This window comes from Parus major, chromosome 1 (assembly GCF_001522545.3).
Source record: "Parus major isolate Abel chromosome 1, Parus_major1.1, whole genome shotgun sequence".
In the NCBI taxonomy this organism is placed as follows: Eukaryota; Metazoa; Chordata; class Aves; order Passeriformes; family Paridae; genus Parus; species Parus major.
Genome location: NC_031768.1, coordinates 79,443,679 through 79,460,228, shown reverse-complemented (window position 1 = coordinate 79,460,228; position 16,550 = coordinate 79,443,679). Strand labels below are relative to the sequence as shown.

Here is a 16,550-nt window from a genome sequence, read left to right as displayed (position 1 = left end):
GGGGTAGAATGTAGAGGAGGAGTTTGACTGACAGCCAAGTTACTGAAGTTTTCGTCATGCATAATGAACTTTACTAGAGGTTCTTTTCTGCAGTCACTTGCAGCACTTGATTTTAAATTAAAATGCAAATCCTTTTTAAACGTGTTGTAGCACAAACCTAAGACAAAAGCATGAAAGAAAAATCCATGAGGACTATTAAATATATTAAATATTAGTTTAATTCAGGAGATCCCTGAGCTGCTAATTTCTGGTGCTTGTGCTATGCTTATACATTTCCCTGATCACCATCTTTTGGCCCTGCTCCAAAACAGGATACTAGGCCAGATGGACTTTTGGTTTGGTCAAGCATCACTGTTCAGTTCAGAGTGTTACTAGAAGTGTAACAGGTCATATAACCTGTGCATGTGACAGTACCTTTTTTTGTCTTTCTTATGCAAATTTTCCCAGTTTGGGATTGTCTAGCTATAATAATAAAAGGATTTTTGTTGTTATTGTTTTTAAGACAAACTCATACAGTTGATGTACCCTCTCCTAGTACAATTTATGGCTACTGAATAAACATTTAAAACTGGCTTGGGTGACAGTTAACTTTATTGTTTTAATTATTAAATAGACTAAATCCACACTTCCCCAAGTCTGTAACTATTACAGTGCTGGCAAGGTGGCTGTTGAGTCCTAGACCTTCACTTTAAATATGCTTACACATCTATTTTAAAATATATGCGTAAAATAAATAAAATAATTTCACCATGAATACCAGGAGTTCAAACCTCACACTACAAACAGTTAATTGAGAATTTAAACTATAGTTTAAAATTAATGAGAGATCAGTCTGCCTTAAAAAGGGGATTTACAAGGGATTTAGGGCTTACTCTTTTCATTATGTCACTTTTAGGCATTTCAATCAATGAAATACATTTTATTTTCCTGCTTGAGCCCCCTGACACTGACAGAAGGTGCTCTAAGCCCTGCTCATCGTTGTGGTTTTAACTGTTTAGTACCACAGGTTGCACCTGTGCTCAAACATGTGAGGGCATCCTTGCTAAGTAAGAAACTTTTCAAATGTGTTTCAGGCTGGTATACAAAACAGACCGAGAAAAACCCCAGCTCTTCAGATGTCCATCAAAATGTGAGACAGAAACTTGTGGCTGAAATGAAAGCAGAGAACATCAGGAAATTTCTTCGGTAAGCCTTGTGCATTGTTTTTTTGAACAATTTTGTCACTCCAAAAAGCCAGAGAGTGATAACATCAGCTCCAAGGAAGGGCCTCTGAAAGCAGAGATTTTAAGATGCTTTGGAAGTATTTCATTTGTATGCAATGTCTGAGGGAAGAAGGGAGAGGCTTGCAACTCTTCTGTTCCCCCCTCCCCATTTTTGAAGTTGCCTTTTTGAAGTGGTTGTACTGTCAAGTGTACTTCCCTCAGCTGCATTACTGCTAGTGCTTACCATTCTTCATTATTTCCCATCTTCATGATTTAATGTAGTGTACCTTTTTATTTTTTTCTTCACAAGTATCTGAAGCTCTAACCTCAGATAACTTTGGTTTCTTTCAGGCTGAGATGATTTTACTGTGTTGATTGACATGAGTTACATCTGACTGATCATCTGTTCAGTGTCTCTTTAAACTTTCAGTTTGAGCAGCTAGTCTAAGTAGAAAATTAATCTGTTAAAAATTAGTGCAACAAAAATTACATGGCACTGAGCTGCATTTATACTCACAACTTATAATTCCTTTAGTGTGGCCATACTGGGCAATGTGTTGTTGATTGGGAGCTCTGACATCCCATTATATCCTGCCTTCTGTTTCAGAGATAAAGGGCTCTGTCAATGGTCATTGTGTGTGTACAGTTGGTTAAGGCTTGCATGAGGTAACTATTAATAAATACACATTTTTTTTGCATCCCCACAGCTCTTTCAAAACATCTAAAATGCTAGGGATATAAAAATACTCTTTTGTTTTTCCCACTGAAAATTAAAAAAACCTACATCATTGTGTATATTTATATTTTCTATAGAGGAACAAATGTATTCACATGAAAAGTAAATAAATATTAACTCTGGTTAGCAAAATGTTTGTATTCAGCATGTAAGTCAGCAGCTGCATCAAGAACGTGAAAGGATTACTGAGAAATTTGATTTCTATACATTTATTCTAAAACCAAAAGGTTTCATATCTAACATAAATTAGCTTTTATAGTCTACAGGCCTAATCTTATTTTGTATATGTTGCTTTCAGTAGATTGGAGAGTTCCTGAAAATTATGTTTGAGTGAGAATCTAGCCAACAGAGCATGAAATAACTGTAATTACGCCAAAACCTCTTGGCCATGGGATATTAATGGTTTCTCATTTGTCTGCCTGCTTTGGTGATGAGCCAAATGCCTCATGTTGTTTGGGTTCAGTTGTTTGGTTTTTTTCCTAAATTCAAATAAAAATCAATGCAGAGAAAAAAAAGAAATGCAGAGATAAAAAAGAAATGCAGAGAAATTGTATTAACACAGTATTCAAAAAGTTTATTGGAAGCAGAAGAAAATATGAACTGGAGAATTTTGATCCATTTTCTTATTTTTTCAGACTACTACATCTGCTTTTATCACGTGGGGAAAAAAACCTATGAGTCTCAGAAAATGCAGACACTTTGGTCTTATCTCTGGAAAGGATTAAACTGTTTGGAAGGGAAAATCTGAAAAAAATATAATAATGTGAATTTTGCCTGATGACATATGTAGCATTTAGTATGCTTAAAGAATTAAAAGGTACTTAAAATACTAGTGAGAATTAAAGTGCAAGAAGCAAATAAGCACCAGGGTTTGGCAAAGGTTGCTTCCAGTCTTTGGTGCATACCCTCACAGTTTAAAGAGAGGGAATCACAACAGCAGAGAGCAAAAGGTTGTAGTCTACTTAGAGAATCTGGATGCATTCAAATCCCAGGGCTGTGAAGGACTCATGTGAAAGACCTTTATGTCATGATTGCGATGTTGCTGTAAATGAGAAGTTCTGATGACTGAAAGAGGCCCCAGGTGGCTGAAAAAGGCTGATATTGTGTCCCGCTTTTAATAAGGAATACCTGGAGGGGACTCTGAGCTGGTCAGCTTCAGGTCCAGAAGGATGACAAAACATCCTTCTGGAATCTGTTTTCAAACACACAAAGGACAAAAATATAGTTCAGAAGAGTCTGCATTTATTTACAATTTGTTTGTGTGGTCAGCATATTGCCTTCTGTGAGGAAATGACTGCTACGTGTGTGAGTGAAGACTTTACACTTGACTTTAACAAGGCTTTGAACATCATTCTCCTGTGGAACCTGAGGAAATACACACTGCAGAACATGGGTTGAAAACAGTCTGAAATGACAGGCTGAAGTGATATTAATTATGGTATTTGCTACTGCTAATTAATGGTAATTGCTGGTATCTGACATCAGTGGGGCAGCCATTGACAAGTAGCCTGTTGGGAATTGGAAGCTGATGCAGAGTACCTGGCTGACTAATGAGCTTTCACCATTCCTTACTTGTTCAGTGGGCTGAACTGCACACAGATTTCTGTAGGGTAGCCCAGAGGGACTGGATTCTGTTTGTGACTGTTTATCACCATTATGTGTTATATCTGATATGAAAGTAAATGTTGGTAAGAATGTTTTGTTATTCAGGTTTTTGATTAAGGAAAAAGAGCAAACCTGTGCAGATAATTTAATGTAATGGTTTTCAAATTAAACTTATTAGGACACGTTATGACAGCAGTACAAATCCATTATCAGATACCAGAATTATCTGGAAGGCTCTTTTCTCAATGCATAGCTTTCCTGTATTTATTTCTGTGTCTTGTATACTGCTAATGTTCTTTTGCTAAACCTTTGCCATTGGTTTTCACTGCTTGTGTGTAAATGTGGCTATTCCTGTTATGCAAAGAAAAAAGTTCAGTTGACTTATCTTAAGGCCTCAGGAAAGGTCCTCTGCTCTGAGTGTATTTTGTACATGTCCTGATGCAGACTGATAATCAACCATGTTATACGGCTCAAACTTTAAGACCTTCCTGTCCATGCAATGTGTCTTTAAGACTAGCTTTATACACACTGAGCCTATTTCACTGTTGTGTCTCTGCATTTGCTGCTTACTAGTGGTTTTCTGTTTTATTCTAGTTCATTTACCAAGTTGCCTCACCTCGCAGGAACTGAACAGAATCTTCTTCTTGCCAAAAAAATTCAAGGCCAGTGGAAGGAATTTGGACTGGATTCAGCAGAACTTGTTAATTATGATGTGCTTCTTTCATACCCAAATGCAAAGCAGCCAAACTACATTTCACTAATTGATGATCAAGGGAATGAGGTGATCTTTTCAATGACAAAACTATGTTTCTGTAAAACCAAAAAAAACCCAGTGACTTCCTGTTAAAAAATAGTGCCTTCCTCTGTATTCTCATCTACTCAGCTCAGCATGTGCTTTATATTATTAAAAAAAAAAAAAAAATCCAGTGCAAAAGGAATTCATCTTTAGAAATGGTATCCCAAGCTATGCAGAAAACACAGCAAAGTGGCTGAGACCACAGTGACTCATACGGAAGAGCAAGGATGTGTGGAGAGGCTACAGTTAACACCAGTAGACCATAAGGTGTTAGAAAGATTCAGCTTAAGGATACATCTGGGCTAATATCCTGTTCCCATTAGCAGCCTTAAGTGGATGCACAGGGGTGTTTAGGAACAAAGAAATGTATTTCAGGCATGCAGCTCTTCCAGCGTCTAGTTGTTTTCAGCTCAGGGCTTCCCTGAAAGTGCTGCAATTAATCTCTTGAAAAATCCTCCCTAGACCTTTTCCAAGTATTTATCCAGTCAGTGACCCCTATAACATCTCTCTTCCAAGTACCTATCCAAACCCTGCTTGAACATCTGTACAATATTTGCTTTCACAATACGCTGAGGTAAGGTATTGCAGAGATACTCCTTTTTTTTTGCAGTGTCTCCTAAGTTAGTGTTGGAAATACTATGAGTTAGTCAGTCTATAGACATCTTCTCCCTTTTGAATACCCAGGGAAATAAAGAAGTAGGTGTAAATTTTAACAAGGATCCTGAGCAAGGAGAGGAGGTGGAACTGCTAGAGAAGCATCATGGCACATAGGTAGGGATGAAGTGCCGGGGTAGAAAGTAAGGAATATGTGCTCAGGGATGACATGAGCTTAAAGGTGGAAGGATGAAGTTCTTCCAGAAGCCCTGTAACAATGTCTCAGCTACAATCTCACAAGGTGACAAAAGGTGGACATGCACCTTAAAGCAACATGAGTGCTACAATACATGGTGATAAAAGGTAGCACGTTTAACTGAAGTATTACTAGGCAAGAAATAAAGAGAATAATAATGCAGGAAGGAGAAACTACAAAAGGCAGCTGGGATGGCATGGATGAACCAGATGTCTTTTACTGTCACCACCTCTTGGCAATTTTCAGCTGCTTCTTTTTTTTAGGTTCAGGCATTGACTGATGAACTTCTGACACATGATCTGTCTCTGTATTCATATCTGCATTCTATTGCAAAATTTCAGCTCTGGATCCCTACCCGGTTTTTTGTTTGAACTTATGTGTACTAGTTAAAACTGTATGTTTTGCTATCAATTTATGGAAACTATAGTTTCAAATACTGATAAAGCTAACTAACTTGGCAAAAGCCAAGGTTTTTGATACTTTTCATGCACAGGACTGCAGTATTTTCAAATAGTAATTATTTGACAAGGAGTCTGATGCACAGAAATGGAATAACTGTCTTTTCTGACTTTAAACTATAATTAGCATTTGCTTAGTGTGTGAATTTGTGCCTAGAATATTTGACCAAAAACGGCTGTTATTTTTTGGATAGGTTTTCAATACATCATTGTTTGAACCACCTCCGCAGGGGTATGAAAATGTTACTGATATACTACCACCATATAATGCTTTTTCAGCACAAGGAGTGCCAGAGGTAAGAAAATAAATGATGCAATGGTACTATTACCTATTTTTTGAAACAGTTTCTGGGACAGATTTCTCCAACTTCTCAAAATATTTGTTGCAGTAGTTTTAAGTACCACTTGTCTTAATTAAAGAACACTTAGGCCCAGAAAAGCAACATATTATGCAAAAGTTAGAAGTCTTTTATGACCGAAAAAAGAGCTTTCTTAAATTGCTGGAACTCTGAATCACGTAACAAGTGAAAAGTTTTTATCTTGATAGAAAATTTTGGATACATCTCAGATTGCTTCATATTATTCAGTCATATGTAGAGGGCTTGCTTAAGGCAGAGGTAGAAGTGGCAATATTTATATCAAGTTGGAAGACGTTTTAGAATAAATGAATGTTTTCAAAAGCTGCAAAAGTTCCTCACTTAATCTGCTAATTCATTATGGAACAGGTCAAGAACAACACTGCATTGCATGAATGAGTGAAACTATATAGTAGTGAGTGTATGTGCAAGGCACACCATTGCTTTGTCACAGCCAGGGAAGTTTGTCAGTTTACCAAAGTACTCTGGTTTATTTTCCAGCCTGTTTTTAGGACTTTTGTGAAGTTCAGGATAATATCCAAATGTCAGAAGTTTGAGCCAAACCTTCCTATAGAATATTGTGGATATGTTTTGTTATTGTTTATATGGGCACCGGGTCTCATTTGTAGAAATGAAAAAAAAAATTTAAAAAAAATCCGCTATGACACTTAGTGAATGAAACTGTCTTTCTGATAATGGGTGTTTTGTTTGTTGTCTGACTGGTTGCCATGACACTGCTTTTCTTTTCTGCCCAGGCAGAGCTGGTGTACGTGAATTATGGTCGTACAGAAGATTTTTTTAGGTTGGAGCGTGAAATGGGAATTAACTGTACAGGAAAGATTGTCATTGCCAGATATGGGAAGATCTTCAGAGGAAACAAAGTAAGGGTTGTATTTTAATTTTTCCTCCATGGGTCAGACACTGTTCATGATAGAGCTTGAGGGAATTAGTAAGGGCTGCTTGTTGGAACATATGAGCAGAAGGAAGCATGCAACGTATCCATTGTGACTGCAGTCTAAGAATAATTTCTAAAACAATAAAACCAGATGAATGTATTAAACTCCTGTGACTTCAAACTCCCTTGCAGCTGTTGCAAGAGAATAGTTTAGGGAACTGTGTAGTTTGTAGAGCTTAGTCTTTTGATAGTTGCCATCCATAGAACGGCAGTACTTCAAAATTAATAGCGTTTTGACAAGGAGTCTGATGCACAGAAACTGAGTAGCTATCTCTTCTGACTTTAGACAACAAATCTGGCAAAACCGGTGATAGTGAGGCAGGGGGGATGGTGGTCAGGTTTTGTGCCTCATTTTTATATTCTGTGTTTATTTCATAGCCTTGAGCTGTAACTAAAGGTTTGACACAAATAATGAACATATTGCATATCACTGTGCTTGCTTCTTTTACTAAATCTGGAATAATTTTCACTCTTTCACATACTCGTCTTCTAAAACTATGTCTGCATGGAAACAAATCTCAACATTCAGATTTATTGCTGCATTTAAAAAAAAAAAAAGAAAAAGCCACATCTTAAAAGCAAATAATTTCACAGGTTAAAAATGCCATATTAGCAGGAGCCCAAGGGATCATACTTTACTCAGACCCTGCTGACTACTGTGCTCCAGGAGTAGATGCTTATCCAGGTGGCTGGAACCTTCCAGGTGGAGGAGTCCAGCGTGGGAATGTTTTAAATCTGAATGGAGCTGGGGACCCTCTAACACCGGGTTATCCTGCAAAAGGTGAGTGCAAGTTCTGTAGCCTGGGCCATCAAGCACTTTATAAACTGCTGCTGAAAGTGTGACACTAGAAATTAATTTATTTTCAGTACAGATACACAGAAAAAAGCTGCTTGAAATTCTTATTGACAGTAGTTAATTTTCTATTGCAGACTAAGTTCTATCTGTGTCATTCTAACTGGTTTCAGTTAGGCAGGGGAATAAAGTTTCTAGGAAACTCTTTCTGTGGTCCCACCCTTGTGACACTTAAAAAAGCAGGATGTGTAGGTTTACAGACTGTAAAGCAGCAGAAAATTACTGAGAATTTATAGCAATTTAAAAATATCTGTGTTTCTCAAGAGGACCAGTTTAAACTAGATTATACTTTGCCATCAAAGAGGACTAATAGCTTTACTTGGAGGTATATTTCCTTGTCAATCATAAGTTCCAAGCAAAAAAAAAAACAACAAAACAGTTTAAAATCCTTTTTAAGGGGAAAAAAATTCCTGTAGCAAAAATAAGAACAGTCTAGGGTCTTTCAAAAGTCAGCACCATGTGCTTCTCTTGTCCTTGTTAGCATCCTAAACTCAGTCTGAACTAAGATGCCTGCCAGTGCTGGCTGCTGATGGGATGGCTATACAGGGATGCTTCTGGAAAGCTCATGGGCTCGTGTGGCCACTGCTGGGGGCATAAGACAATCTAAAACCTGGAGAGATTGTGTGTGCTGGGCCTAGCAGACTCAGAGAGACACTGGCTGTCTTCAACCCAGGTAAATGCATCTGTGGACATCCTCTGCAGCTTGTCAATTAGCTGCTCAGGTGCCATCTTCATCTCACACATCAGCTTGGTTTCCCCAGATCCAGCCTGGAGGAGATGTTACAATATGGCTGGACAGCAAATCTAGCCTTGCATCAAGTGTGGGGACGTCTTTTGCAGTGCTGTGCTTTACTGGGTTACTGGGTTTGCAGTTCTGTCACTACAGTTTGGTTTTCTAGAGGCAGCGTGTGAGAAATGATGTAAGAATTAAAAAGAATCATGCATGCTGGTGGCAGCTCTGCTCAAAAGTGTTTCCAGTTTGGTAAAAGTTGCAAGAGCACTATAAACTTGACATTTTGTTCTGGTTTCTCAGAGTACACTTTCAGGTATAAAGTTAATGAAGGTGTAGGGATTCCCAAAATCCCGGTTCATCCCATTGGATATCATGATGCAGAAGTATTACTGAGGTGAGTATATATCAGTCCTCCTCTCCAGAAGTCAGTATTGACAAATGTGCAGACAAATTTTTCATATTAAGATGGCAAAATCTATGCTGTTACTTGCATTTGCTACTCTTTTGTAGTAATGTGTGCTTCAGAAAATGTGAAAAATTCATAGCAATCTGGTTTTGCAATAATGCTTTTAAGAATTTTGTAATTTGTAATAGGTTTTGCTGCAATAATTATTAAGGGAATTTAAGGTTTCAGCCTAATGGTCAACTTCATTTGTCTTGTTTTTCATTTCACAGTGCAATGGGAGGACTTGCAGCTCCAGATAGCAGCTGGAAGGGAAGTCTCAATGTGTCTTATAACATAGGGCCAGGATTCACAGGCACCTCTTCTACAAGGTCTGTTTTAATACTTGCCTATTTCATATAGTATTCAAAAAAAAAAAAAAAAGCAAAAAAAAACCCACCAAAAACAAACAAACTCTGAGGAAAAGACTTTAAAATAATACACCTAGAGATTCTCTGGAGATATTTACTTCCTTCTGATACGGTTACATTTGGAAATAGCTATTAGAATTTGAAAATAAATTGCATTAAAAATGATCATAAGTTAGCAGACCAAGCCACATGACTATGACATCTGGCAAATAAAGCTAAATTGCAATAAAGCTAAAAATCACTTTTCTGTGACTTTTCCACCTAAAAATAGTTTCAGTTTATATGAGGTACTAGTCAATGAGGACTGTTAGTGGACCCAAATGAACAATGTGTAAAAATGGTGTATCATTATCACTACACCATCTCCTGGATAACAAGGGTATGTCTGAATATATAATTTTATAAAGACTGTTTTTATTATTATTCTCTTCTATGCTGCTTTAACACTAGCTGAAAATGAATAAAGTAGGAATAACTAAATAAGAAGGCATATTTGACATAATTGCAGTGCTGTTAGGAGTATCTTGAAGAACAACAGTGAGAAAGCAATATGATTCATCCACAAAACTTGTATTTTTGCGTGGAGTTTTTAAAGTCTTCTTACTTGATAGAGCAACCTTTTTTTTTTTTTCTTTTTTTTTTTTTTGTAAGTATGGATTAATTCTACACATACTTCTTTCTCAGAGTTCATCAAAATGAACCTTTTGATTCTAGGTAGAAAGTCACTTGCACATGGAAAGTGTGCATGTAGACACACATTCAAGGCACTGGTGTCAGTTATTTTCTGGGCAAAGATCCAGTGGCTGTCCTGAAGTAGGTTTATATTTTGACAGCTATGCAGATTTGCTGCTGAAAAGATAACTTCAAATGTGGAAGTCCTGAGGTTTTGCCAGACACAACCCCCCCCATTGTTTAGTGCTTTGTTTCTTCCACAGGTTAAGGGGGCTGAATACTGTGTTAGTTTTATCCCTCTGAATACCTGGATTCCCTTTGTTTCTATAAAATTTCACAAGTGGATTTTACTGGTGGGGGACAAAGAAGAAAAAGCTGTGCTTCCAGTAGAAGGTCTTCTGCCTCCAATGGAAGATTCCCTGCCTGTGACAGGGAGGTTGGAACTAGATGACCTTTAAGGTCCCTGCCAACCCAAACCATTCTGTGATTTACAAATCTTGATCACTTAGATCTGCTGTCCTAAACAGATTTCAGTTTATTCCTGGGTGAATATTCCTAATAACCTTTTCTCCAAGTTCTAAATTATTACATTGACCTGTGCTAGAAAACCAAAGTGTATTCTTTATAAACATCTGCATATCCAGTTATCATTTTGGTCAAAATGTAGATGTATTTTTAATTACTATGCCACTTTTTCAGTTTATTCCTCTAGTACACAATTATCTGATTGGTTCCCATAACTAAAAATTCATTAAATTCTGTAAATCTTTGCAAATTTATAGGCTGGCCCTGCTCATAGACTTTTTTCTAAGACATCAGCAGCAGGCTAAACTGGACTCTGAAAAACATGAAAAAACAGGACTCTGAGACAGCATGACAATGCTGAACACACATTGGATAGTTCTGAACACACAAAGCAGATCAGAAGCACAAACTATCTGGTTTATGTGTTATTAGCATTGGCTTTTTAGTGTCTTATTACTCAGAAATGTTTATTCCATGTTCCCTTTCATTTCAGAAAAGTCAGAATGCATGTTCATACAAGCAATAGAATAACACGAATTTACAATGTCATTGGCATCCTCAGGGGAGCTCTGGAACCGGGTGAGCATCAGCTGCTTGATGATTTTAATTCCTTCTTTCTTTTGTATTTGTTGAAATTGTACTTGTGTTGTAAGAAACTTGAAGTTTTTTAGATAATCATATAATATGAAGTCTTGAGAAATTCTTAATAGTTTTTCTGTCCTTCCCATCATACTATTTGTCATTGGCATTCCCAAAAATAGCATTCCCATTTAAATACAGTGATAGACATTGGAGAATGTTCTTTTAGAATGCCTAACATTTTACTGTAGGCTTCCTCTTACATCAGGTATACATTTTTGCTTTTGCAAAAATTAACATCATTCAAATTGCAGAAAGCTAGTGATGATTTGGGACCTTAGCATTATACTATTGATACATAGTAGCAGGTCATACACATGAATGATTTTAGATGGAAAAATATTTATTAAATATTTCTTGTCTTTAGTTGCATACCTTAGTAAAGTAAGTGAATGATTGCAGATCCCCTTAAAAAATAAACTTGTAGCACTGGTATTGAACTTCATTTTTTTATTTGATACAAGTAAAGATGCAGTCAAGGGAAATCACAGGTAATCCAAGTGCATTTTTAATTATGAATTGACATTGTATGTTTGTTTCCAGACAGATATATAATTTTAGGTGGCCATAGAGACTCTTGGGTGTTTGGTGGTATTGATCCAACGACGGGTGCCGCTGTTCTGCAAGAAATTGTACGGAGTTTTGGTAAAATGAAGATGGAAGGTAACTTACTACAGATGTAAAATGATGGATGGGGAAAACAGCAGCTTTGAGGATCTGTGCTTCCATAAGCTGTTGTATTGATTTAACTTTTCACCTCTACAGAAAGTTTAATTTCTCATTATGAAAGATGTAAATTTGTTGAAGAGATGCATATGTATCATTGCGTGGTAGTTGGCTGAATTTATTCCTTCGTCAGTGTAATGGCACCCTTGTAGCTGTGCAGAATGAAAGTATTGCATTAATAGGAAATGCTTCTGCAATATGTTCCTCTAAGGATTTTAGAGAGGATTTTTTTTACTGTTATATCCGTTAAGTGCTGCTTTTAAAGCAATTTCAATTAACTGTGGTCAGTAGACTTTTAAAGTATAAGTTGAATTTTCAAGTTTAACTATGTAATTGCAGGTTGGAGACCAAGGCGAACTATTATTTTTGCTAGCTGGGATGCAGAAGAATTTGGATTACTGGGTTCCACAGAGTGGGCTGAGGTAAATAAAAAAACTGTAAAGCAAACCTAGAGAGTGCGTTGCAGATGACTGCAGTACCCAGGATTTATTCCTTGACTGAAATCAAAAACTTCATGGTAAAATTGGAACACAACAAACTCCTTCAGGCATTGTGAGGCATTCATTTTATTAATTATATAAATTACCTACCTGCCTTCTTGCAACATAAGTGCACTAACTCTTCTAAGATTTAAAAATCTACTTTGATTCAAAGGTAATATCCCACAGGGGTCTCTATGTGGAAATCTATCCCATAATTTAAAAGAAAGATAGCATTTTATTTAACCCAGAGTGGTCTGACTTTCTATTTGAGATATAAATTTAAGTCCAGATCCTGAACCTCTGATCCATAATCATCCATAATCATTGATTTTGTATGAAAATCAATCCTACTGGGCCAATGAAATAATAGGTAATCTATGAGTGAATAGATGAAAATTCCTGTGAATTCCAGCATTGTAGAGTCTCAGGGGCAGGACAGTTAATTATTTCTGTAGGAAGATCCCAGACTATATACTTGCCTGAAAGAAGAATGTTGGGAAATTCAGAGGTGAGGTTCTGGGTATTTTTATCTTCCTTTTTCTATTGGACATGTTATTTTTATCTTCTTTTTCCTGCCTGAGAGAAGAATGTTGAGAGATTCAGCTGTGAGGTTCTGAATACTTTTATCTTCCTTTTCCTGTTGGGCATGTTCAGTTCATAGTGGATTTGTTCAACCCCAATAAAAAATATAGGTCTTACAAGAGTTTTCATTGCTTTTTAAAATCCAAATTTGAAATAGAGCAGGAAGAAAATTGCCTGATGAAACACATTTCTGCTGAACTATGTAAATTTATTAGTACTGAATGGTTTAACAGAAATGTGTTATCTTGTTCTTCTATTAGAATTTTAGTTACAAGTTAATATTTAGCCGTGTGGATAGAGCTTTCAGAAACAATAAAATAAAAAATAAGTAATTGTTTTAGTTTAGTTTATTGGCATGTATTTTAGCAAATCACAAAATTACATAGTAAAATGGCACATGTCAGAGGAGGTAACAAACCCAGAAAAATGCTCCCAAACACCAAAGGGATTCCATCATTCTTCTGTTAACAGATCTGAGATTTCTATTCCTTTAGATTTGCACTATTTTTTTCACCCATAAGCTGTTTAGCTCCCAGCTATAACAGAATGTCTTTATCTTACTGCTGGTTTATGAAACATTAGATGAAGAAAAAGTAAATGAAATTATTTTAATGCATTTACAGAGAAATTTTCAATAGGTGAAGTTTCATCCCACCTGAACTCCACTGGCAGCAATATGTATATATTTTTATATGTATGTTTATTTGTGATTTCTTTGTCTATGTATCTCTGCATAAATATAGGTGCTGTCATGAAAAAAAACCCACAATTGTTTTAATTATGAGGAATATGAAACAATGATACTTAAAATATAAATTTCTCTTGAGCAAGTCATTAATAAATGAGGGAGTTTTCTTATGTTCTATTTGTTAAGTATTGCTACTGCTTTTCTGTAATAGGTTTTTTAATTTGCTATCTAGTACTCTATCATTCATATTTCATGAAATGGCAGGTGTATAAGGTTAGAAACTGTAAGCACAGTTCATATTTGAACATGTGTTTTAATATTTTTTCCTTGCTTCATCTTGGTGGTATGTATTACTACTCTTTTAGACCTAAATTAGATTCAGTTTCTCTACAGACATTCCTCACAGCTTACATTCCTCTTCTCTGCAGCTGTCAGATCTGTCATGTATTAAATCTCGAGGAAAATTAACCCACAATATCCACCATCTTCTGTGTAACAGAAAGAATTCAACTGTGGCAACATCCTTTTGCTACACAGACAATCTGCATTGCTCAGAAACAAAGGAATTCCTTTATGCTGCAAATATTATTTTGCAAATATGCAAAGCCCCATATAAGCAAGTACAGTCGTGCTCCCTCCCATCATATTCTTTTGCAGGATCTCCTCTCCAGTTTTTTTTTTAAGGTGTCAATTTCACTATGTAGTTATCAATTACCAATTACATTTTGAGTTCACATGACTTACAAATTATTGGTTGGGTTATAAATTGAATGAATCAAGTAACAATTGCTAACCTAATTAAATCTGTCGCAAAGCCAAAATCTTGTGAAATACTTACTGATTAGAATATCAATCCCAAACATAATTACCAGTTTGCAAAAAAACAAACAAGATGTCTGTATATATTTAGCATGAAAGCAATGCTTAGTGGACTCAAAATAGTCAGTCAGCTGCATTTTCATACAGAAAATGTTTCGTTTCAGTGCTTTGACTTATTCCTTTTTGAAATGGAAGACTGTAGTTATGGCAGGAGTGCTTGGTTTATCAGTGTTAAAACTGAATTCAGTGCTGGGAGCGCCTATGAAAAGCTAGGGATTAAAAGCATGGAGGAATTCTGGCTGACCTCACAGTCCCATGTTCAGAAAGTCCTGAAGTCCAGAGCTAAAATGCATGTAATAACCTTATTTTACTGTGTTACAATTCTATTCAATAGTTTTCCTGCTCCATCTTGCTCCTGTGTGATGCTGCAGGCAGCACCTATGTTTTGTGGATGTTTTCCAAAACAAATCAAGTCCCAGAAAGGAGTAATGAATTCCACATGCCCAGATTATTTACCCATCCTCAAACAATATAATTAGCAAGGTACACAGTGGTAATTATTCTGACTGAGATCTTAAAGGTAATGATGTAAAAAGCACTGCACTTGACATGCTCTTAACTAAATGCCACTAATAGGAAGTAAGAATTACACATTTACAACCCTAGGAAAATGCCAAAATCCTTCAGGAACGGGCAGTCGCTTACATCAACACAGATTCTTCTATAGAAGGTGAGTCTTGCATTTTAAACCTTACCTGACTTTACAGGTGTAATTTTTATTAGTTCTCCATGAATTATTTATTGTGTGAGATAGGCATTGTGGTGTACAGAGTAAGTGTAGCAAATACAGAATTAAGTGGAGAGAGAGAACAATTGAAATTTTCATGGCAATAGTGCCATCCATGAGCTGCAGTCCATGTGTCTGAGTCCAGAATGTCTCCTCTGGAGGAGTTTATTATTCTGTAGCATTCTGTATGTGAAGCTGTCTCTTAACTGCATTAGCTTTAATTTACAATTGTAGTTTTAATAAATGACAATCTGCTCTTTGTTCTGGTCACAGCTTCAGCTCCTTTCCCTGTGGAGTTATACTTTTTTTAATACAATAAATTATTATGATTGTAAGACCTCAGGCTTACACTTGGTGGGGGTGGGAGATGCTTTGGTGCTTTGAGCCAGTGTGCTCACCTTTGTTAATTGCCAGGACCAGGACTTTAAAAAATGAGCACTGAAAAATGTTTCACAAAAACTTATCCACCATTATCCAATTTACTGTATGCTTCAGATTATGAGAAGAATATGTCATTCAGGAATGCTGCTTAGAAACTGGCCTTTTTTTTGAGAGGGCCCAACACTATGATCTATATAAAAAATTCTCTCTGAAATTATGCTGCTCTTTATTACAGAAATACCCTTTTTTACTGTTTTCTGTTCTGAAATAATAATCAGAAGAGTCCTGTGAAGCTGCTCTGCATCATAACCTCAGTTATTCAGGGCATTACTCTTCCCATGTCAAATCCAACTTATTTGTGCTTCCTGTGTGTGAATAAAATGAGTATCTACAGGCATATTTAGGAACTCTTTTTATTCCTGTCAGCTAAAAATTTTGTCTGTCACAAAAGGATTGGAAAGAAAGAAAAGCCAAACCCAGTTTCTAAATGCTCAGTTGGAGCTGGGGAATAAGAAGGGTTAGAGCTGTTCTTTCATTTATGCTGCCTACATGCTGTGTAAAAAGTAGAGCAGAATTTCACGCCTAGAAAATCTCACGAATGAAATAATAGCTTTACAACTGCTTCATATTCTCACCATGGATTGTAACGCATATTTTTTAGTTGGTTTGCAGCCAACATGCTGCTGCCTTAACAATTTTCTTCTAAATCTTGATTATTCAAACATGTCTCTTGCTTTATGCATTGAAGAAAACGTGAAAGCAAAACAACTGGAAAAGAAGTGTGTAATAAGGAAAAGAACATCATGTTCAGTGCACTGGTTTAAGTATCTTGGACATCTCTCACCTGAGCATCCCCTGTGGACTCATAGCATCCATGTGCTCTGAAAATTAT

General features: G+C 36.4%; 1 protein-coding gene across 2 annotated transcripts in view; it reads left to right on the top strand.

Annotated features, from left to right (window-relative positions):
* Positions 1–16,550, top strand: part of LOC107205820 (N-acetylated-alpha-linked acidic dipeptidase 2-like) — a 30,162-nt gene that overhangs the window by 499 nt on the left and 13,113 nt on the right. Inside the window, exons 2-12 of one of the 2 annotated variants that reach the window (XM_015630783.3) lie at positions 1,074–1,185; positions 4,138–4,324; positions 5,842–5,943; positions 6,759–6,884; positions 7,553–7,739; positions 8,845–8,938; positions 9,220–9,318; positions 11,048–11,133; positions 11,737–11,856; positions 12,259–12,341; positions 15,157–15,220. In XM_015630783.3, the coding sequence (XP_015486269.1) occupies positions 1,074–1,185; positions 4,138–4,324; positions 5,842–5,943; positions 6,759–6,884; positions 7,553–7,739; positions 8,845–8,938; positions 9,220–9,318; positions 11,048–11,133; positions 11,737–11,856; positions 12,259–12,341; positions 15,157–15,220 (1,260 nt within the window). Of the gene's footprint in view, positions 1–1,073; positions 1,186–4,137; positions 4,325–5,841; positions 5,944–6,758; positions 6,885–7,552; positions 7,740–8,844; positions 8,939–9,219; positions 9,319–11,047; positions 11,134–11,736; positions 11,857–12,258; positions 12,342–15,156; positions 15,221–16,550 lie in introns of those variants that run through there. The other variant, XM_015630792.3, reaches the window with a different exon arrangement.